Below are 23,374 nucleotides of genomic sequence, written 5' to 3'. Positions count from 1 at the left end.
AAGAGCAAAAGAAAAGCCCTATTTGTCTATGTAATAATTAGATATGAAAGGAGAGGAGGAACACAAGGAATATGTAAGAATAACCTAAGTACAGACATATTTTTTTAAAATGTGAGGGGTTTTTTCTCAGTTATATTTATAATTAAATTAATTTTACCATGTCCTGTGAGGAATTTTGTATTTTTTCTCAAAAAGCTGCATATGTAACAAAACTAAACATTAAAGTTCTGAAAGTGCATTAATATTGAAATGATAGAATACTAAAATTTCTTATTCATCTGTCAGTGCAGGTTTTCAACATCAAATAGTAATACAGAGACAGGTTGTCTTTCTGCGAGCTTTATTATACCTAGTGCTATAAGAGCAGATCAGCATGTCTGCCTCCATACTTTACTGTTCACATTTGATTTTTTAAAATCAAGAAACAATCAGAGTGTAACAATGTTGCTTAAAATAATTTTTGCCAGTAAAGTAAGTATGCAAATATATTTTTAAAACCAGACTATTTAAAGTGGGGAAATGATGAGGCCTTCTGGTACACAAAGGGAGACTACAAGGAAGATGGAGAGGGACTATTTACAAGAGCATTGACAAGGGGGAATCGCTTCTAATTGAAAGACGGTAGATTTAGATTAGAGGTACCTTCCAACCCAAACCATTCTATGATTCTGTGTGACGACTCTGACTTTGCTTCATAACTGAACGTGCATGTATACCTTTAAAGATTTTGTAGCCAAATAAATCTGTTCATTATTCATAGTTACTATTTTTGTTATAGTTGAACATGAGCCATAAATGTATTATTGTCTAGGTGCAGGCAGTAATACATTCATGAAGATTTTAGATTTATTAGTTACAGTTTTTAAAACAATTGAATTGTTTTGTTTTCACTTGTCTAGTAGCCTTTCTAGTAGGAGAAATCTGATGTGGCCTGAAAGCAGCATGAAGTTAGTCTAGTGCTCAAAAATTTTATAGAATAAGTATATAAATAAAATTCCCAGTGATACAGTAAAATTTGGTATCAGCACAGTAATGTTTTTTAGGAGATGTGACCTATTTAATTTGCTGAATATATACCAAGTTTGTACTGACAGAAGTGCTTGTTGCAGGTATGAGATGCTTTTATTGGTGAGATTTTCAAATGGAAAGATTGACTTAGTATACAAATAGTGTTTTTAATCCTTACCACCTTATCAGCAACTGATAGTGAATAATTTGACCATGAAGGAAATTAAGTTTAAATTACATCCTTCTAACAGGAAGAAATTTAAAGAGATATTTCTATCTGCTCTTATGATGTATGACTACCTTTTGTTCTCGGATATATTGGTTACTGATATCTTTTCCTTCTGTTTTCTTTTTGGAAGGTGGTCTTGGAATGCACACTAAAGAAAGACCTCGTTTACAACAAAGTTACTCCTACTTTTTACCACTGGAAGATTGATGACAAAAAGTTTGGCCTTACATTTCAGAGTCCTGCTGATGCAAGAGCATTTGATAGAGGTATTCGGAGAGCAGTAGAGGATATTTCTCAAGGTACATATTTCAGGTGAAGGTCTTGGTGGGACAGAGAGATATTGAGTGTTTACTAAATGAGATGTCAAAGCACTTTATGTAACATCAGTGCTGACAGTATTTAAGAACATGGATTGATCTATAGTATTAACAGTTTTTAATAGCACTTCTGGTATTTCTAGAGTGCCATTCATCCAAGTGTCTTAAATTGTTTTACAGACACTAATAAGATAATTTCCTGAAATATCCTTACATAATATAGCATTGCCTCATTCTTTTAGACATGAAGAAATGGAGGAAGTTAATAGTTTTGTTTGTTTACTAACAACTGACAGTGTAGTTCTGAGGACGGGTATTTATGGAACAGTAGAAGAATTTGCTCAAATAGTAATATGGCTAACTGCTTCCAGAGCTTCACTAATGTCATCATCAAGCCTAGATTCTGAGCTGAAAATATGATAAATGTATTGCTGTATTGTGAGAGGGAGGGAAGAGAACAGGTATCTTGAATTGAAAGAACATCTTTCAGGCTTGTAAAAAGTAATGTTAGGGATTTAACATGTCCTATTAACAAAGGGAGAAACATACTTCTGAAGGGAAATGCTTTTTGACATAGTAGAATTACTTCTTTTGAATTGTGTTGATATCATGCATATCCCTTCAAGATAATTAGAGAACACAAGAGTAATTTTCTCTCTTAGGGTGTAACAGTTCCAATTTCTGCTGATTTATAGCAAAATACAGCACAGTGTGCATTCATGCCAACCAAATGTATCTGCCTTTAATTTTCAAAATACTACATTAAAAGGAACATACTCCCTTGCTTCTGACTGCTGATGACACTTTGAAAATGCTTTCACAGGAAAGGTGTGAACAGGAGAGAGCAGTGTGGGTAGGAATACTCAGTATATAAAATACAGAATGTAGAAATGAATGATGCTTACTTTTAAATCAACTTGAAATATACTGGTTAATAGGTTCTAAAAGGTAAACAAGAATGTTTATATCATCATAGCTGGATATTGAAAGATGTGTGGACTACTGGAAGCAGTAAGCTGTAAATAAAAAGAAAATAACCTTGTCTACTTTTCTTCTTTATGTGTAGGTTATCCACCCTCCCAAAATGATGTTGAAGTGGCAGAAGACTGCTTTCAAGTGAGTAAATTTTTAAATGAATTGTGCATTTTTTTTAGAAATATACTGAACAGATTTTGTTCTCGTTAGTGAGAATAAGTAAAATAAGAGCAATAGCAAAATTCAGTTTAATTAAATAAATTCCTGAACAATTTTCTAGAAGACTTATAGTATTGTCTGTCCTAAACAAAGTAGGCATTATTTAATCAATAGGATGATTAGTCATCTTGAGTTTAATTTTGAAGTTCAAAATGTCTGTTCAGGTTATGTGTCCTCTTTAAATTTATTGGAACTTGAAATATTCTTATGGAAAAAAGAGAGGAATCAAGAATCTTTTTACTTGCATATCCTGTTTGTTTTCTTAGATTTCACTCTGCAGTGATAAGACACTTCATTATATGGTTAGAGTTAAAAAGATGTTGAGATAAAAGAATCTAGTCCAGACAAGGGCTGAAGTTCAGACAATTTTCAAAAATACACTGAAGATAATCACTTGTTGAAATTCAAGTTTTTATGGATCCTTATTTGCACTATTCAATTTGACTAATTCAGTTGACTAATTTCTATAGGTCATAATGGCTTAAGAGGTAAAAATTTATGTCCAACCATGCTTCAGAGTTGTAGTGCTTTACACAAATACCATATCATATACTGTAAGTACTGTGACATTGGTGGGTAGTATTGTCTGGTAATATCCAAGAATCCATGTAATTAAAAAGCCAATATAAACAAATATTACGAATATCTAGATATAGATATAGATATAGAGGTAGATATATGTATACACACACACAGAGTAAATAGCTGTAATATAAGTGAGTAAATCCTTCTCCTATGTATGCTTGTTATCTTTTCCTTCTTATTTACATTTTTAGGGCAAGCCTTGCCTTTATTCACACACATATTCAGTTTTCAGAGTGCAAATATTTAAATTAATATGAAGCTGGTAAAGAAACAAGTTGACTCAGGGGTCTTAGTGGCTATTCAGAAAATTGATAGTATTCCTAAGTGGTTTCTTGAGGGAAATAGTTTTGTCATATATGCCAGCATAAATTCTTTGTCAGTGTAGATAGATCAAGTGTAGAATCTCTGCAACACAAAATCAAAAAAATTAGCAGCAGACTTAGAAGATATAGGTAAGAATGAAATTATGATAGGAGACTGAGAGTCAAGTATTTAGAAAGGATACTGCAATGCAGTGGCAATGCAGAAGTCTCCTGATTTCTTTCCATTTTATGATAGAAGAAATTTATTTCTTTGTGTGAGTGTTGGCTGTGCAACCACCTGTTGTTCTTTATTTGCAGTGCTTTATTTTAAGGTACTTGAAAGTAAAATTGCTATAAATATTAGATATTTCAGATTTAAAAAAGGAATGAGATTTTTACAGGATGGAGGAAATGTGTGCCAAAGTTAATTCAGTCCTTAATCAACTCTTAAAAGACTTGCTTAAACATGCTTTGTTGCAAGGATTAATTATTGAACAATTTCTTCAGGCCTAATGAGATTAGAACAAACAAACTGCCTCTTGATTTTGCTGCCTAGTTATTATATTTCTATATAAGGATGCCAAAATTGAAGCAAATATTTGTGGTTCCTTAGAGTTACAAAGTTTGTTGTTGGAAAAGTGGAGAAAAGTGTATTTACAACAACTATTCGATATACATGTGAATATAAATGCATCACCTATTTACATATCTAAATATAGGTTTTACTTTATATATATTTTTAAAAATAAAAACATATATTTTAAAAAATATTCTTTATAAAACAGATGTATATGTATATATATACACAATATATATGTATATATTACAGGTACAAGCAATCTTCTGTGGTACAAACTATCTTTTACATGGTAGAACCATCTTTTACATTCTAGATATAAAATGTAATTTTACACATTATATTTGGGGATTTGTGCCATGGATAGGTGGCAAGAATTACTTGCTTTCTAAAGGCAAAAAAGCTAGCCAATATCTTACCATATCACTACATACCAAAGTAAAATAAGTGATACTAGCATTGCCTGTCAATAACAATACCAGAAGAGAGGGGAAAAAAAGGTGCAGGGAAGATTGAACGCACCCTGCTTTAGCTATGCTTCATCTAAACCAGGTTTATGTATCAGTAATGAAGCTGTAATTGCAGGGTTATGAACGTCAGTGTAGAAAAGCTGCATTTTAGTTACAGGCACCAGGTCTAGTCACTGAGAATACCTTTGAAATACCAAATAGTGTACATTCTCCTTCATATTATTAATTCCTTCCCCTTCCATGATTGATACTGTTGTAAATGAAACTTGATACCCCGGAGTTTTTCAAGTGGTGGATAAGACCATTTTTCTTTAAAGATAATGCACTGTGTTTCTGAAGAGTCATGTTGACTTCCCCTCCCCCACTTCTTGCCTCTATGTAGTTTAAAAGGCCTAATGATTTTTTGTTTTGCTGTTTTATAAGCTCTTTTCCCAAGTCTCTAATAGTATTTTTGAGTAAATTCTGGAGTGTATCTATGCAAGGGCATTTTAGAGTGTGTATAGAATATAAGGGCAGTTTTGCCTGTACTGTTCTAGTCAGTAGGACTCCTGTATTTAGTGTATATTTGAAGTATGAATATAGTATGTAGTTTGTACATAAATTTCATTACCAGTGTTTTTGATTTTTTTGTAACCAAGATGACTAGTGATGAAGAAAGCTAAACATGCTTCTTAAGTTATTTTACTGGCTGGTTATATTTGGTGCTGCAGAGAGCAAATAAAATGATCCAAGTAAGATCAAAATTGATCTTCTCAGTGATGGTGTTGTGAAACCTAAATGCCTCCTTGTAATAATTATTATTACATTTTACAGAAGTAGCAAGCAGAAACAGTGATTGTCCAAAGGTTATATGTGCATCTCTTAAATGCAGATCCAAAAACTGAACTCTTTATCTTGTGCTTTCTAGGCTAGCATTTGGCTTACTATGTTGTATCTTGGGTTACTAGATTTTTTTGGGTTTTATTTACTTTTGTAAATAAAATCAAACAGAGAAAGCATTCTTTTTACTGAAGATCAAATTTATCATTTTAAGAAGACATAGCTTCATTACAGTTTCTTTAGCTGTTCTGAGTTCAGAAATAATGTTAGTCTCACTATTAAAAGAATACAATCAAAGGTTTTCATACTTGCTTCTAAAGGTTGCTTAAATTATTATGATTATTATTAGTTGTTTAGTTAACCTATTAGATGTAAATTGCTTATATCATCAAATAAGCCTTAGTCTTACCAGATTAATCTCAAATAGAAGTATACAAATGAGATAATGAAGAGCTATCTGACTTCGTGAAATGTTGGTAAACTGAGCCTGCAAATGTATATATACTTACATGGAAATATACACTGGGAATTTGTTTGGGTAGGAAGTTTGGATAGTTTTGGTATAAAATGATGTATTTTGAATGTAGTAGATGAGCAGCTTGTTTAAGTCAGTTTGCTTGTTTGTTGAAAGATTGGCTTGTATTCTTTTCCTCTACCAAATATAAACTTCTTGCTCTAAAGCTCATCTAGCTTAATTGAAAAAAACATAAAAATCAGAATTTTTTTTCTTAGAAGCAAATCTAATCAATGAAATCTAGAACTCGTGCATTTAAAATTATTTTTATGTGGGTTTTGGATCCTGAAGTGCGTAAGTCTTGCTTTTGAGAACTGAAAAATAGAGCAGTTGAGTCTTAATTTCTTTCAGGTTTTGTTGATTCAGCCATACTGGTGTTATTTATAGGCTACCAGCACATTTTAACAGTTTTGAAGTAGTAAGAAATGGATCACTTATGCTTTTGAGTTTCTTACTACTGGCAGAAGAAAATTGTAGACTGATAAATTATAAGCAGCAGAAAAAGTTTGGCTTGTTCTTTCAGAAGTAAGTAATTTGGGCTTTTTGCTAATACAAAGCTGGAAAAGGCCTTCAACTTACGTCGTAAGTGGTTTTGGTGCAGTCAGGAAGGCCATTAACAGTTCATGTGCCTCTTTGTAAATACACTATTTAGAGAGCTTTTCATAAGTGCATTATTTAGTGACCACTCAATTTATTTTGTCTGTAACAAAAGGTTTGAAGAAGTTGTTATTTTTGTATTATGTATTATTTTTGTAAAATAAATTATGACTTGTAAGGAAATGTGAAATAATTCACCCTTGTTTTTATGGAGAAGACAGTACTACATGGTAAACCAGTAAAGATTAGCAATATTTAGTGCAGTTAATAAATTGACTAGGCCCAGTTCCTCGAACTAAAAGTAATACTAATTCATATTATCAATTTAAAATAAATCTAATCATATACTGTGCTAAAATATTTGGGTTTATTAAGCTTTTTTTGTTGGAATTGTATTCTAGAAACAGGAGGAATTATATTTTTTCTTCCTCACCCTAACAGCCTCTTTGCATCTAGTGTGCTGTATATTTTCAAGTAGAACAGCCTTTGAAGAAAGAAGCATGTCAAATGTCTTATTTTTTACTTCAAACTGTACAAAATATTCGGAGTAATCTAGTTCATATTTCACCCCATGTCAGAAACACATACCTGAAAATAATAGTTTCTTTGCCAAATATATTACTCCATCAGTCTTAGCAATAGCTAAAGCAGAAGGAAGTTATTCAGATGTTTTTGAAACCTGTATCATCTATTCACAATTGAAAAATTAAGGAAAAAACATTTAAACATTCTTGTGTTGGTTAGCATCAAACAGCAGATTTTCAGGCCTCATGGGAAGTAAATGCAAGAACTGGGATGCAACGGAAATGTGGTCTCTCATCCATCCTTCTGTGTAATCATTAAACTTACTTAAAGCAGAACATTTTTAACAATGTTTGCAGAACAATGTTGAATTCTCTCCCGGACTTAACTCTGGCAAACTGGGAAAAGTAAGAAGAGAAAATTTGAAGAAGAGAAGCTCAGTCTGGTTTTCATTTTCTCTACAGCTGTCATCTGGCTTTGAATTCTGCTGGAGAGCTACAGCTGGAGTCATTTTATTGCTTTACCCAGCATCCTTTTGCCTGTGCGCACAGAAATGTTTTAGTAGTCTTGGAAAAAAATTCAGAGTATCTCTTAGCAACCATAGGACAGTAATTATTATACCAGCAGCTGGGAGCAAACCAGATTTCCGTTGTGCATTAAAAACTGGCGTAGGTTACTTTACAGATGATACTGAATAACCTATGCCAGTACTGTACTTTGCAGGCTGTGGTTAAAGGATATCAAATGTGGGCGGTGTAATTGCTTTGGACAGTAGAAAAGGGGAATATGTGCATCTGTGTTTGTGTGTGATATTCTGTATATTTAATATAACAAACTTAGTTCTTGTGGAAAACTTTGTATGTTTTCTTTTTACTTAAATGGATTTTCAACACAAAAGCCTTTTTGTTTTCTAGGGCCTCCTACTTCAGATTGTCAGTGTTTCCATTATAAATGTGGGTTTTCAGGTGTTTATGACCTTATCATAAAACATCAGATTGGAGTAGGAAGTGTTGTTCGATGAAAAGCTTTCTGGATACGAATAAACGTGGTTTGACTGTATCTAAACTACAGTTTAATTAAAAACACAGAATTCAGGATGTTCATCTGGCATTTCTGTTGTTCTGCATAGTGAATATTTATTGGCTAAAGAAGATCATAATTGACCTGATTGCTTTTTGGTTTTCATAAATATCAGAAGTTCAGCTGTGTCCGCTTACCTGTAGTATCTAGGTTGGTAATCTGAGCATTGTGCTTCCAGAAAGGCTGTCTTATGAGTTCTTGCCTTGCAAAAGATCAGGTGCTTTTCTCTGTCTCCTGCCACCCCGAAATTTGTCCTTGAAGTCAATTAGCTTGAATTGTGATGTTCATTTTGGAATTTTCTAAAAGCATTCTTTGATAATTGCTGTGTGTAGGGCACAAAGGTTTGCTTTAAGAGTACGGTTTGTTTTTCATACATCGTCTGGCACTGCTAGTTAGCACTGTATAGATGATTGTTGCCTGTGTCCTTCATTAGATGAAACCTTTCTTGACTGCCAAGGGGAGCGCATACATGTCCTTTTTGCTCTATAGTGTAGGTAGTTTACTGCTGAAGAAAAAAGGTGTCAGTCACCTGCAGGGACAGGAAATAATTCAGGCTGTTGCAAATCTCACCCAGGGATAAAGACTGGCTTGTGGGTAGTATGTCTTTTTTCCCTGGGAAGAAAAGAGTAGTAGTTTTTGCAGCTTGCTCCATTCTCCCTAGACCATTCAAATTTCTAATAGCAGGGGGAGGGGAGCAAGGGAGAAACAAGGTGCTTATCATTGTGGTTTCTATAAAATGGCTTCTAGCTGTTAGCTTAAATGTTTGTAATAATTTTTAACATTGCTCAAACCAAAAATAGTTGTAGGCATTTATTCCTTGTTTTGAATGCAGCTCTTCTGTGGTTTGAACCACTGTTTTGGAAGCTTTTTATGCCATTGGGCAATATACCTGCAGGAATGCCTCCTGCTAGGAAGATGTTTGATATTGCACTAATATTTGATGCTTTTTGCTCTTAAAATAAATGTACATCTATGAAGTCTAACTGCCAGTCATTTCAACATTTCTTTAATACTCCTTTCTCAAGAGTATTTGACCAGAATATTGAATTTTGACAATAACAGGGTCAGTTGCTTTAGTGGTGTTGTCACGCTCAAGGATCTGCAAAAAGTACTTCTTTCTGAAGTTTTGCCTGTCTTCAAAATTTTTCATGGGAACTTTAACCTGATTGAGTGAGCTGTTGTCTTTCTTGGGGTGTATGCTTTCTAGTATTCATTAAGCTGATCATTAATTAATTACTAAATTTAATGTTTTTCCACTCAGTGCTTTTGAGCAATACATAAATTTTTTAGTGATGTGATGATTTCCTTTCTCCTAAAAATCAGCTACAGACCCGCTACTTCCAGTTTCTCTAGATAGTCTTAGAACTTGATACATTAGGCTTTTACATATGTGAGGTGCCAATATAATCCCAGAATAAGTTCCTTAAGTATTTTGATAAATGAATCTGACAAAACTTTCTGTTTGCCTCTGCCTCAGTAGTTTTCTGCAGTGTTTTTATTCTTCTCCTCTTAATGTTTTCTTGATATATACAAATCCTTGTAATAAAGCTGAAACATTCTCATTGCTGGAAGTTGGATGATGCCAGAATTTTCTCATTGCTATCAGATGATGACAGCCAGTTAACTTTGCAGCATCTCTCAATACAAACAAAACATCCTACTGTACATTTTTGGCAGACCAATGGGATTAGTATCAAAATGCTCTGCTGTATCCTAAGTATACCCCAGTCAGTTAAGCTTAAAGAATGAGGACTTTGTTTTTCTATTCATTTCAGAAAGTGGATCACCTCAGAAGTCAGTATTCCACCCAAACATACTTCCTCTTCTTTATTCTGAATGGCACAGGTCCTGCAGATATCTCATTATATGTTGCCACATGGTCTCACTTTTGTATCAAATTGCCTGATATAACCTTAATTTCTTTAAAAGTCAGTCATTAGTTGTTTAATACACACTTGCTGTAATTAGATATTGTTAATTAGTATATGTTAAAACTGACTTTCTGATCCTTTCCAGCTGATCTTGCTTTTAATTTATTAAAAGGTCTGACTAGCTTTTGTCTTATTAGTCTAAGTTGTTTTTTCTCCAGTTGTATTTTTGTAAATACTGGCAGCCTCATGGGTGGTTAGAGAAAGCATAATCTCAGAGACTGGGCTAATCTCTGCTTCCTTAAAGTCTGATTTGGAAGGTGTGTATCTGAAGTGCCCAAATTGTTCCCTCTGCAGAGATGAAACTTTGTATCTACCAAGGCTGACTCATAGTAAAGAAAATACTTGCCTACTTCTAAGTGCTTTAAAAAATATTTCTATTTTTAGATGCCTCTAACACATTATGTAGAATATTAACACATTTATGTGTGAACTTGGTGGGTTTGGTGTGGTTTTTGTATAAATGCAAAATCATTTCAAGGGAGTTCTTATGTGTTCTAGACTGCTCAAGAAAATACATCAGGTTCATTAATGAAAGATCACCTTTTTCAACATGAAACTGTAGTAACTAGTGAAACCTACAACAGTGCGAATTTAAGGCCTTCAGCATTTGAGGATTGCAACACCAGGAGAACCTGTTTTCCTAACCAACCTAACCAGGTAAGAATACCAATAAAAGAAGCTGTTCTTATTTGCTTGCTGTATTAATGGCACAGTATGTAGTTTCTGACAAGAAATCACTTTGTTCTAAGTCCCTGTGTGCAGTATCATACTCTCAACTTCTTGAAATTACCAATATAGGCTTTGCAGCTGAAATATTATAGCATTATTATGGCAGAGATAAAGCTTTGTGAAGGTATTTACCTGTGTTTGTATTGCACCAGACTACATTAATAAATCTTTATTTTCTTTGAATTCAGTTTTTGTATTACAGACTTCAATATCTGCAGCCTTGAAAAGCTGTTTAAAATTTTTCAGAAAATGTTATTTGGCCATGAGCTCAATCTTGGTTATATGTATACGAATAATGTTTTGATTAGAAATACTGAAAAGTGTCTTTAAAACTGATATCTTGGATGGGATTGCAAAGTAGTGCACTTCTGCTAAATATTTTTAGTGAAACATTGCTTATTCTCTCTAACTGCCTGTTTAAAGTAAAATACTCTATTTTGGTTCACAAAGGAAAATAATATATCAGTTATATGTAAAAAGTATTCAGCCACTGGTACAGCTTTTGCTCTTACATTATACATTTTGCTTTTTTCTAAAGCTCAAAGAATTTGACAGTTTTTGTAGACTGTAGAAGTAGACTTAACAGTAAGTTGGATAATAATTGAGGGTCTTATGTCTAGAAGCATGGGAAGCTTTTATGTCAAGAAGCAAACACATGGGAAGCTCTTAGAATATGTAAATAACAGCAGTCAAAGCAGAATGCAAGTTCAAGTAGTTTTGAAGACTTGTCAGAAATATTTCTATTCCTTGAAGTAGAGCTTTTTAGTACCCTCAGTCATTTTTGCAGAGGAAGATAGGATTATATTAAAGTCTTGTATCAGCTGCTCTTAAGCTGCTTTATTGGGCAAAAGAAGTGAGCAGTATCATCTGGAGAACTAAGTAAAGAGCTCAAAATTGTGAACTTCTGATTTTTAATCATTGATCTACTCCAGTTATCTCTTTGTATAAGTCACCTCATATTTTTGTTTGTTCTGTTCATCAAGAGGTACATATTTTTCCCTCTTCCCATTTACTTGCAAATAGAATTGTAAATATTTTTTAGAATAGAATGGATAGGTGATTAGGTTATTGCAGCTAACATGTAATAGCTACAGTAACCAATAATGTATGTGCTGTTAGTCTTCATTGAGTTGTAAAGAAAAGTGCAGTAGCTTAAAATACCTGTTTTAAGAGCGTGTATAAAATTGGCTATTGAGTAAATGACAATTTAAGCTGTGGTATACTGGGTAGTTTGTGTCTGTCTAACAGAAATTGAATAGTAATTTTTTTGAAATTACAATGCTCCAATTGAAAACTGAAGTTATGGGAGATTCCATGAAAATTTAAGTAGATATTCTTTAAAATATTCTTATCGTACTTTGTCACCATCTGCAACTGATATTCCATGCTTTTTGCATGGTCTTGTGGTACACACATTTAGAACATAGGCAAGTCAACAAAACCTCACATTCTGTATATGCACATGCTGCACTGTCTCAGCTAAACTCCATGCATGTGACCAGGTGGCACAGCAAATCTTGAGCTAATTACCTGTTTTGTTTCAAGTTCACATAAATAAGTTTGGACACTCTTACTGCGCTCGTAAGTTGAATAGCTTGAGAAGTGTGCGCTCAAACTAAAGGGATTAATGAGAATTCAGATCTTTACCTGTAGTACTTCGGCTATTAGTAGAAAATACTTAAGTCCCTCAACTTTTCAGCTTCTGATACGTGGATGCATGTTTAACTTAAATTTAGTGTTTTGCGATGATGGATTCAGCTGCTGGTGTCCTCATATTGTGAAGTTGCAAGCTCAGCAAAGTCAGGTGTATCTGTTTGGGCAGAAACAGCAAAGGCTACAGTACCAAACAAGTGACCGTGCCTTGTTTAGAGGTGCATCCCTTCAAGTAAGGTGCAATACTTGTGGGTTCAGGTGTGTCAACAAAAATTTTCTCTCTAATTTCCATCTGGCTAATCGTGTTCATAATCAGATTTTTTGTAGAATTTCAGTTTGGTGTAATATTCCTACTCCCTTCTGCTTCAGCTGTTGCACAGAGATGGCATTTGTACTGAGTTTTAATTTTGAATGTTTAGAGGATTGTGTCTGTTATTCTCATTGAATTTTGCTGGCATTTATACCTAACTGAATTTGAATTGTGTATTGTTCTTAAGTTTTCATGTGTTCATGTAGGTCCCATTAAACACCCAACGAGTAAGCACTTCATTTAAATAAAGTTTTTCCAACATTTCTCCAGTTTGCTTGTTTTTCAGCATTTCCCACTTTCTTTCTTAAAAAAAATACTTCTCAACATCAGTTGTATAAAAATGTGTAGTGGTGCCTTGTTTGTAACATGTCAGTTCTTAAGTATTTTTAGGTGTTGGGCTGGGGACTTGAAAAAATTAAATGAGTTCTATGTATATGATGTGTTCTGCTCAAGCAAATAAAAGGCTGAGGAGAGGTCAGATTTTACAGTTGTTAGCATTTGTAGTGATCTTCAATGGCTATTAGCTGTCTGGGGAGTGGGAGGTTGAGGGTGGGTGGTTTTTGTTTGAGGTCTTAGGGTTTTTTCCTTTAAACAATGGGTTTTATTTAATGTCTTAGATGTGTGTGTAATATTCTATGTGGACAGTGGGGTAAGGATCCTTTATGCCTGTAACATACGGGATTCTAATGACATTTTTGCTGCTTTTTCCCTTAAATAAATTTATGCTGTAAAGTGCTCAAGAAAGCCTAATAGCCATAGCTATTTATTGGTGCTAAACAATACTCTTTCTCTTGTTTGAAAACAGAGTAGAGCTGAGAAGCACTCTGCTTTTATAAGCAAAGGGGAAGCCTGACTGCTTGTATAGGAGCCAGGGGAAGTATGGAAGAGGAGCAATGTTAGCTAAATAGGATATAACCTTTCTTCTTCTTATATCCTTGAGACCTTGTGGAAGTCCAACTTTGTGGCTTAGAGCCACGGGGAAAAAAATTATTATTGTTAGCATATTCCAGTTGAGAGTCTCAGGGCAAAGCAGCTCTAATTACAGTTCTGTATTTATCACACAAGGATTGTTGAGCAGGGAAGTGATGGTTAGAGCAGGCTACAGATATCCTTACATAATCAGAAGATGGCATATTTTAAGAAGTTCTTTCTTCCTCTTTCCCAGCTGCCTTCCCTTCTCCCTCCTCTGTCTCCTACCCCAAAACCAGGACATGCAGACTTCAGCGTAGTAGGAGCATAGGCACGTGAGAAGTAAAATAGAAGTGTTTTAACTTAACATCATTTTCAGTAGTTTTCTATCACACACTGCAACAGATTAGGAACATGCAGTTCAACTGTTGTCCTCGACTTTGGAATGGTGACACATTAATTCTCATTAATTTGAGTACTAATAAGGTAAACGCTCCCAAAGCAACCATACTGGTGCCAAAGATGCATTCCCAAATAATTCATGATTCTGGAGACTTTGTAAGGCTAATAGGACAGGGAGTGGAGATTTTTTTGGTACTTTCTGTGAGATGGTTTATAGGCTGTGCACTTGACAGGAGGAGAAGGCGGAATTTGACTTGAAGCCCACTTTTAATCTGTCTCTGATTATAATAGCCCTACAGTGTAGGAAAATAATTGCCTGTCTGTAAGGTAGGAATACTGGGACGTACTGAGACCTTTGCACTGTCTGCTATTTTCAGGTGCTACTTTCATACACATGCTAAATTTTTATCTTGTCATTATTTGCACCTTTTCTTGCAAGTCACTTGTAATGTGATTTCAGTAACACTTAGTGGCAGTCCACTATCTTACACTTTTATCTAAGGTCTTCAGTATTTCAGTTCAGATAATTCTATGAATTTTGCCACCTTTGACAACTTTCCTATGCCCCCATGCCCTCTCATTGTAAGGCAGAACAAGAAGTCTCTCTTATTTCTCTACTGTTTGTTTTGTACATGTTTAGCACGTTCCTTCTTACCTGCCTTTTAAAGTCTTGAATTATAGTCAGTTCATTACAAGCTGAGAATTTAAGAAGCGCTTAGGTGTTTGCTAGTGTCCTAAACTAATGAATTTAAGTACTGTATATTGGCTAAGGGGAAATGTCTTTAGAAGCTGATGGATCGTCATACTGAATATTATTCTTCACATGATAAAATCCTCATCTAGAATACGGCTTTGAGAATAAGTAACAAATATGGAGTACTCTTGTTATAAAATGGAGAGAGTTCAAAAACTTAAGACAGGAATAAAGGAAAGCTTCTCCTAGATAACACAGAAGTGAATGTATCAGGGAGTTAGTCCTAAAGCAGCAGATCATCGCTGACATGAAATCAGCACGTTCACATAAGGCATAATTAATCTGTGGAGTTAGTTTCCACCGAAAGATGTTAACACCCTAATTTTGAGCATAATTCAAAGAGCAGCATCAAGTTTTGTGTGGATACCAAAATGTTCAAAGCTCTTACAAGCTATTGAAAAATCAGGAAAGAATACTAAAGCTCATAGACCTAATACCATGCAAAAGACTCATTACTGTGGGGAAGTCTGTAAATTGTAATAGTGAGAAAATAAGCTGGATTTTTTTATTCTCAAGCAGCAAAGAAAAAAAGTGTCGGTTTTTAATTTTCTAATTTGAGTCTTACATTGTAGGTGGATGTAAATTTGGGACTTCACTGTAGTAAACTTCTCTTACTTTGCTATTTCAGGTCCCACTGAAGTCCATCAGACACGTTAGTTTTCAGGACGAAGATGAAATTGTTAGGATAAACCCTCGTGACATTTTGATACGTCGTTATGCAGACTACAGGCATCCTGACATGTGGAAGAACGACCTGGAGAGGGATGATGCAGACTCAAATATACCATTTTCTAAATCAGACAGTAAAAAATCTGACTATTTATACCCATGTGGGGATGGAACTAAGTTGAATTCCCTGAAAGACTCGAAGAGTTCTGTGGTATTTAAAACTCAGCCTTCCTCATCAAAATTTAAAAACTCAAAAAGAAGAAAAGAGGATGGTGAGCGTTCCCGCTGTATATACTGCCAGGAAAGGTTTAATCATGAAGATAATGGCAGAGGAAAATGTCAAGATGCGCCAGATCCTATTAAAAGATGTATCTACCAAGTTAGTTGCATGCTTTGCGCAGAGAGCATGCTTTATCACTGCATGTCAGACTCTGAAGGAGATTTCTCTGATCCTTGCTCGTGTGACACTAGTGATGACAAGTTCTGCTTACGCTGGTTAGCACTGGTGGCACTCTCTTTCATTGCTCCATGTATGTGCTGCTACCTCCCCTTGAGAGCATGCCATCACTGTGGTGAGGTGTGTGGGTGCTGTGGAGGAAAGCATAAAGCTGCAGGATGAATCAGTCTTGTGCCAAACAGAGCTGAAAAATCTTTGTTTCCAGGAAGCATCTAACTTGGATTTGTGGAAGCTTTTTGGCAAGCTGAAGGGAATCTTCTTTCACATAAGAGATGCTTGATGTGGAGGAAGCAACAAGACTTGTCAGACCTTGGCATTTTACAAGTGGTAGCCACGCCTAACTATTTCCTTTGAGTGCGTGGCATTTGTTGCGAGTTGTGAAGGAGATCTTGCAAAGGAAAGCCTGTTATAATTATTGGCTATAAAATGAGTATATAAACTATGATTATACTAAAAGAGATTAACTTTTGCCACTTTGTACATTCATGGTTTAGGTGAGGGGGCTCTTTTAAAAGGATTAAAACTTACCTGATGGGAAATTTTAACTAAAAGTGCACTAGTGACAGTTGATTTAAGATTAAGAAAAGTTAATACTTGTCAAATGAGAAATAAAACTGATTTTAAGTGCAACTAAATCACTTATTAATAGTTTTTTGGAAGCGACTTTATGTATAAATAACAAATGTTTATATTTAACTAAATGTGTAAGGTACGAATTATTACATGTTAAACTTTCCTTCCCTCCAATATAGTAGGTATGGACCATATCTACTGTCACATTCCATGGTAGTATTTTAAATATTTAATTAGTTAATTTAGTTGCATTTTTATTCCAGATGGACAAATTGATATTTTCAGTCCTGGTTCCCTTCAGCTACAGTTTGTGTTGAATTGTATCCATACATTCTGATAATCTAAAAACCTTTAAAATATTAATTATTCTAGTCTCAAGTGACCAATATTTTTTGTTAAGCACAGATGTAATTGTCTAAAATGTTCTTGTTAGAACATAACATTTATTTTTATATATAAATGACTTTGATTTCAACATAATAGCAAAAAGGACGTTGTTTCTGTTGTTCAACCAGCAAGTTGTTTTCTTTTGGGGTGTCCTCCAAAAATATTTTCTTACATATTCAGATGTTCATTAAGCAAAAGGTACATTAAGGCAGTTGTAACAAATTGTCATCAGTGTTCTTGTTTATCCTTCTGTTAAACTAGGATCCTGTTCAGCTGTTTATCAAGTACTATGATTAAAACAAAAGATTAATAACAAAAGTGAAATTGTTCTCATTATTTTGAACCACAACTTTTTCTAATTTGAATGGGCAAGAACAAAAGTACTGTGTGTTTTGTTCCAAAACAACAACAAAAGACTTAGCTTGAGAAATAAATTACAGCCCAGGCAAAACTGAGTGAACTTCTTAATTGGGAACTTTCAAGGCGGCGGTGGGGGAGTGGTGGTGGAGAGTGAGAGAGCATGTGTATGTGTGTGTATGCACGGTGATATATTGTGTATGATATTTCTTATGGTTTTGTACTTACTAAGTCTTTAACTTTCAGGTAAGAATTAACTAATTAACCCATAGAGAATTTTTTAAAACATTACGTGTTTTGCTCTGTTATGAAGTAACAAACATGTTACTTCTTGTTAAAGACGTACAACACTAAAAACAGTCATAATTTATCAGTGAAGGTGCCTATTTGACATCTTGGCTGGAGTGGGACAGACTCTCCTCAGTATACCCTTGTTATTAAACAAACGACCTAACTGAGTCATTTTAAAAGATGCACATGACTTACTTTTCTCACTTCTATGCATTTTTTTCAATATATTTTGTGTAATTTTTTTCTGCCTGTACCAGTCCCCTTAATTTTCCTTTGTAGCTCAGAAGTAAAATGAGCAAATGTAAATAACTTTATCTGTCTGTAAAATACTTTTTGAAAGAAAACATTTATATTTATATTACAGCTTGAATTGGCCACCTTGTGTATATAGATCATCTGAAAGTATGAAATATCACGTTGAAAAAGAAGACAAATATCTTGATAACTATAGAAGTTACAGAAGAGCTTCTAGTTTTGTATTAAGAGTTGATTGGATGACTCAAGTCTAAGAATATGATACGGTAGCAGCAGTCTTGGTTTCTACTGTTTATATATTTGAAAGCTGCTACTCTGGTTGGTTTTCATGCTTCACACATTTTCAGCTAAACTTGGTTGCCTAGAATAGACTGTTAACTTTAAAAACAACTTTAATTAAAAAAAAGGTGATGTTTTCCTAGTGAATGAGAGGAATTTATAATTTCTAAATGCTGGGTTCCTCATTCAAGGTGGAGAGGTATGAACAACCTAAGAAAAGAACTTGCTGGGTGTATAGAAAAATACTATGTAATCATATTATGTATATACTTCAGAAAGAAATTAGTTTAACAGTTTCCTCTGAGCACTATACAACACAGTGAAACTCCTGGTCCTGTACTGTATTTTATATGAAACATATATGCTTTAATATTTTTATTGAATGTGTGCATTAATATTTTTACTCTGCATTTAACCACTTTGCTGCTAAAATGTTTTCACCTTTTGCTTTTCTCTTTGAAAACTTGCTTCATCTAAAAAAGGGTTACTGAATGGACGTATGCTCACTTGTTCTTCTTGTGCTGGAAGTGTCAGCCTGCATGCCTGGTTTGAGAGCAACTAACTGAATGCAAAGCTACAAGATTACAAAAGGGTTGGTTTTAGTAGCCTGCATGTGTACTTTTTCTTCTGATGTTAGGAATCTTACCCACTGTTGTATTTGGGAGAGTAGTAGTGGAAGGTGGATGTATGGCGAACCCATTCCAGAACAGGCTGCTACATCTGCGTATCTTTTGTTTTTGGTGGCAAAAAGTATTTTCTGAAATACTTTCTTAAGCATTTGGAAAGAGAGGAATTTCTTCCCCAATCCATACTCTTCCCCTTGCTTTTAATGTCAGAGCTGTAGTTTGTCAGCCATGTAGTAGCAGAGCTTTGTGCTGCTTGGAGGGGACCCGAGCCTTTGGAAACCGTCACTGAATATTAAGTCCCTCGCTTGTTGAAAGCCTCGGTTACCGTGAAAATTAAGTATTTCCCCTTGAAAGTGCGGAAAGAAGTTAAATGACAGCAGCACTCGTGCACCATCTACTGGGGGAAAAGTTATGTTCAGGCACGGTATTGGATTACATCGTCATTTAACTGGCCATTGGTGCACGATTAAGTTACACAAATATGTTACGCTTTAGTGATAAATTTACAGGATTGTAATTTGGAATCTTACTGTGATTTCTTATCTCGTCATGCTTCTTAAGTGCCATTATTAACACTGAAGTAAAAATCCTTTAACCATATATTTTGTTAGGTTTAAAATACTTAAAATGGCCTGTTACACAGGAGCATAAAAATCAGAAATGAAATTAAAATTCTTTTGATTCTGTCACTGAGTTTATAAGAAATATTTTTTTTATTCTTATTTTATCTATTTCCTCTCTTGAAGTTCTTCCCACAGCAAAGTGATGGAGCTTTGATGTTCACACGGAGGGAATCTGGCCTTTTGGTTTGTGATATAAATCAAGTTTTGAGTATGCACAGGTGGGCGTGTGCACTCACATATGCAATTCAGTAGCTGCGAAAGGTATATCTACAGTTGTGTGCACGGTTAAAGCAATATTTGATAATATTCTACAATTATTATGGTAACTATTTAATAAACAGCAGCAAATGCTGGCATAAAACTCTTCCAGATCTTAAGGAAGGGATGTTCCAAACAGTCTTAACCAATGCAGTTTCCTCTAGAGAAGGAAAGGTATTTTGAAGAATGCCTTAATTGTGGTTGTTGGAATATAACATTCCCATTTTGGATAAGTTCTCTTCAGAATGATCTGTCCATGTGTACCTGGAGGATAATGTTGAACTCCTATGTAAGTAATGCCCAGGTTTAAATGAGACTTTAAATCTTCTCTGAGCTTATGGCACAGTGTGCAGCCAGTACAGCTATCCATTCTTATTAGTAAAATGAAGATCAGGCTCAGGGCTGGCAATGAAAACAAGAACTTTAAAAAGATGCCTTATGGTACTGTTAGTCCAGCAGTGGTTAAAACTTCTGTTTCCTTTGGTGCACTGATGAAAATAAAGAGGGGTTGGGGGGCTTGTTTGGGTTTCGTTTTGGGGGTTTTCTTCCCTGAAGGTTTCTCTCTCTTAATTGCAAAAGAAATCAAAGCATTTGGTGAAGAAGCAGCCTTCATATTCAAAGCTGCAGTATAAGCTGTACGTGGTTTTCCTTCTTTTGCTTGGTGCCATTTGCTTTCCACCCTAATGACCTCAAAGTGCCTCATGTGTATATTGTTTCCATTAAACCTCAACTGCTATTTGTTTCTACTAGATGATGTATAATTTAGGTAACTCATCCCATAGGTGTTTCCTTTATGAATATAGCTTGTTACTTTGAGTATATAATGTAAATATGTCTTTAAGTTTGTAACTGGTTTGTTACATCATATCCTTGTAAGTTGACATAGCAGATAATAACATAAAAACTGTTTAAATGTTTTTTCTTGTAATTACCTGATTAAAACTATCTTAAAATGAAGCAGCTAACATGTTTTTTCCATTTTGTGCTGGGATTACTCTGAACAGTGCATATGACATAAAACATTGCAGCTCAAGAACAGAACAAAAAGAAGTAAATAGAAGTATTACTTTCAAGCTCCAGCATCTTCCATCGTAAGAACCACTTTTAAGAGTTGCTATAATGTTTTAAAGAAAAACGTGCTTATACCAGCTTGCTTTTTATCTACAGCAGTACTTGTCCTTGACATCATGCTATGGAGGTCAAGATTTCTTTTGTAAACCGTATTTATATATAAGTTCCCACTCGACCCCACCACAAAAATGTGTATCTGAATATAATAGTAAGCTTTGTGTAAGTTAAAGAATTAGATATACACCAGAAAACAAAGCAAAACTAATTATTCCATGAAGAAAAATGAACAAGTAGAAATCTGTGAGACTGTAATTTGAAAGCTCAGTAGTCAGGGTTTAGGATGGATTATTCTAAATTAAAATGTATTTGCCTCTGGGTTTTGCAGATGTTTTATTATTGGTTACAGCCAATAGAGTAATTCTCACTGTTCATTTGATAAGTTGCTAACTTGAAGAATTTTATTACTGCCAGGTGTAATCATTACATGGACTATTAACTATTGATACTTGAGCTTTTAATTGATGATTTGAAAATGCAGCTCTACCAGAGAAATAAAACAGACAAATGAATTGAGTGACTGATAAGGTGAGGGGTTAATAGAGAAAATTACAGAATTACACGAAAACCACATATGAGAAAGTGGCTCACCATTAAACATGGTTTCATACAAATTAAAAACCTAATGTTACATCTCAGCCAAATCCACCCTAATGTTATGGATAATGCACAGACTTCTGGTTTTAAACAAGAAGAACAGATAGGTAAGGAACTCTTCTCGTTATATTCTTTTTTCTCGTTCTTTTTTCTTGTTCTTTTTTCTTTTTCTTTTCTTTTTTCTCATTTATTTATTTTTTGTTTCTTTTTTTTTCCTTGTTCTTTTTTTCTTTACAGGTACATCAATCTCAGTTGCTGGAGTTTATAAAATAAATGGAAAAACTGAAGTTAATCCACAGACCACAGACCTGGTGGCCAGTTTCTAAAAAGAATTCATAAAAATATACCAGTTAGTCTTTGTCATTAAGCAGTTAATACTCAGTATTTTGCATCACTGTTTCTTGAACCTTTTAGCTTACTGTCATGGATTGATATGTGCTCCTGTACCAGAACAGAAAGACTTCAGTCCGTAGGATTATATCATCCCTTCCATCATTTGAGAACACTGAGTTCTAATTTAATAGATTGGAAACAGACATAACAAGTAAATGGATGAGAATAAAAAATAATACCACATTTTATATCATAGAATTGAGACTGGACAGCGTGTGTGCACACACAATGGGATTTGACTAAATTATGCTTTGAGTAATGCATAATGTGAATCAATAACAATATTTGGTTTTACCTAGAAGGGAAAGAAAAAAAAGAGGTAAGTCTGTTCTTCAAGAAGCTTGTATCTCCAGCTATCCATGCCCTGACTTGAGAAGTTTGCGAATATTTGAGAAAATAATGACTTTGACAGAATAAGCTTCTCAGATGAATTGTGATTTCAGTTAAGTGCTGGTTTGGCAGACTGCAGGCACATCTCAGTACCCACCAAATACATCCAAAGGGTTTTTAGCAATGTGTGATTATTTACGTCAGTTGGAGGTAATGCACAGAAACAATTATTTCATGTTTGGCATTTACTGTTCGGGGGTTTTTTTAAAACCTCCAACAAAAACCTTCTGCATTCTGGTTTTGAGTAAAATGTATCATATTTTTGAGTAATAAGCTGACCAAAAAACTCAGTATTTGGTGAGAGGATAGATGGAGAGGGGGGAAAAAAAAAAACATGGCCAGGAAGGCTCTTTTTAGTTCCTATCCAGGCCTACATGGTAGGTAGATAATGAAGTAACGCCTAAATGAAAAACTGTTGCAGTATGATCTGCTGTCTAAAAATGGAGATTTTATAGAAAGACAGATTTAGCTGCTTTCCATGATAATGTGCAACCTCACTATGAGATAGTTCTGATTTCACCATGACGGAAAATATGCAGATGTTAACAAGCTTGCAAACAATGCAAAATACTGGGGAGGGGGTGTGATTGTAGAACCATATTCAGAGGAATCAATAATAACTTTCATAGAATCAAACAGGTTGGAAAAGGCCTCCAAGATCAAGTCCAACCCTTGATCCAACACTGCTGTGGTTACTAGACCATGGCACTAAGTGCCACATCCAGTTTCTTCTTAAATATCTCCAGGGGTGGTGAATCCACCACCTCCCTGGGCAGCCCATTCCAATATCTGATTACTCTCTGTAAAAAATTTCTTCCTAATATCCAACCTAAACCTCCTCTGGCACAGCTTAAGACCGTGCCCTCTTGTCCTACTGCTGGTTGCCTGGGAGAAGAGACCAACCCCCACCTGGCTACAACCTCCTTTCAGGGAGTTGTAGAGAGTGATGAGGTCTCCCCTGAGCCTCCTCTTCTCCAGGCTGAACACCTCCAGCTCCCTCAGTCTCTCCTCATAGGGCCTGTGCCCCAGTCCCTTCACCAGCCTTGTTGCTCTTCTCTGAATCTGTTCCAGCACTTCAATGTCCTTCCTGAACTGAGGGGCCCAGAACTGGACACAGTACTCCAGGTGTGGCCTCACCAGCACTGAGTACAGGAGAGGAATCACTTCCCTGGTCCTGCTGGCCACACTG

General features: G+C 34.9%; 1 protein-coding gene across 1 annotated transcript in view; it reads left to right on the top strand.

Moving 5' to 3' along the window:
* Positions 1-20,630, top strand: part of SPRED1 (sprouty related EVH1 domain containing 1) — a 64,407-nt gene extending 43,777 nt beyond the window's left edge. The window contains exons 3-6 of the mRNA XM_027708989.1: positions 1,368-1,536; positions 2,621-2,670; positions 10,644-10,802; positions 15,531-20,630. Coding sequence (XP_027564790.1) covers positions 1,368-1,536; positions 2,621-2,670; positions 10,644-10,802; positions 15,531-16,190 — 1,038 coding nt within the window. The 3' untranslated portion in view covers positions 16,191-20,630. The remainder of the gene's footprint in view (positions 1-1,367; positions 1,537-2,620; positions 2,671-10,643; positions 10,803-15,530) is intronic.
* The last annotated feature ends 2,744 nt before the right edge of the window (positions 20,631-23,374 follow it).

This window comes from Neopelma chrysocephalum, unplaced genomic scaffold (assembly GCF_003984885.1).
Source record: "Neopelma chrysocephalum unplaced genomic scaffold, ASM398488v2 Primary Assembly neopelma1_24, whole genome shotgun sequence".
Classification (NCBI taxonomy): Eukaryota; Metazoa; Chordata; class Aves; order Passeriformes; family Pipridae; genus Neopelma; species Neopelma chrysocephalum.
Note: the sequence above shows the minus strand (reverse complement) of the source record. Positions and strands in the feature narration are given on the sequence as shown.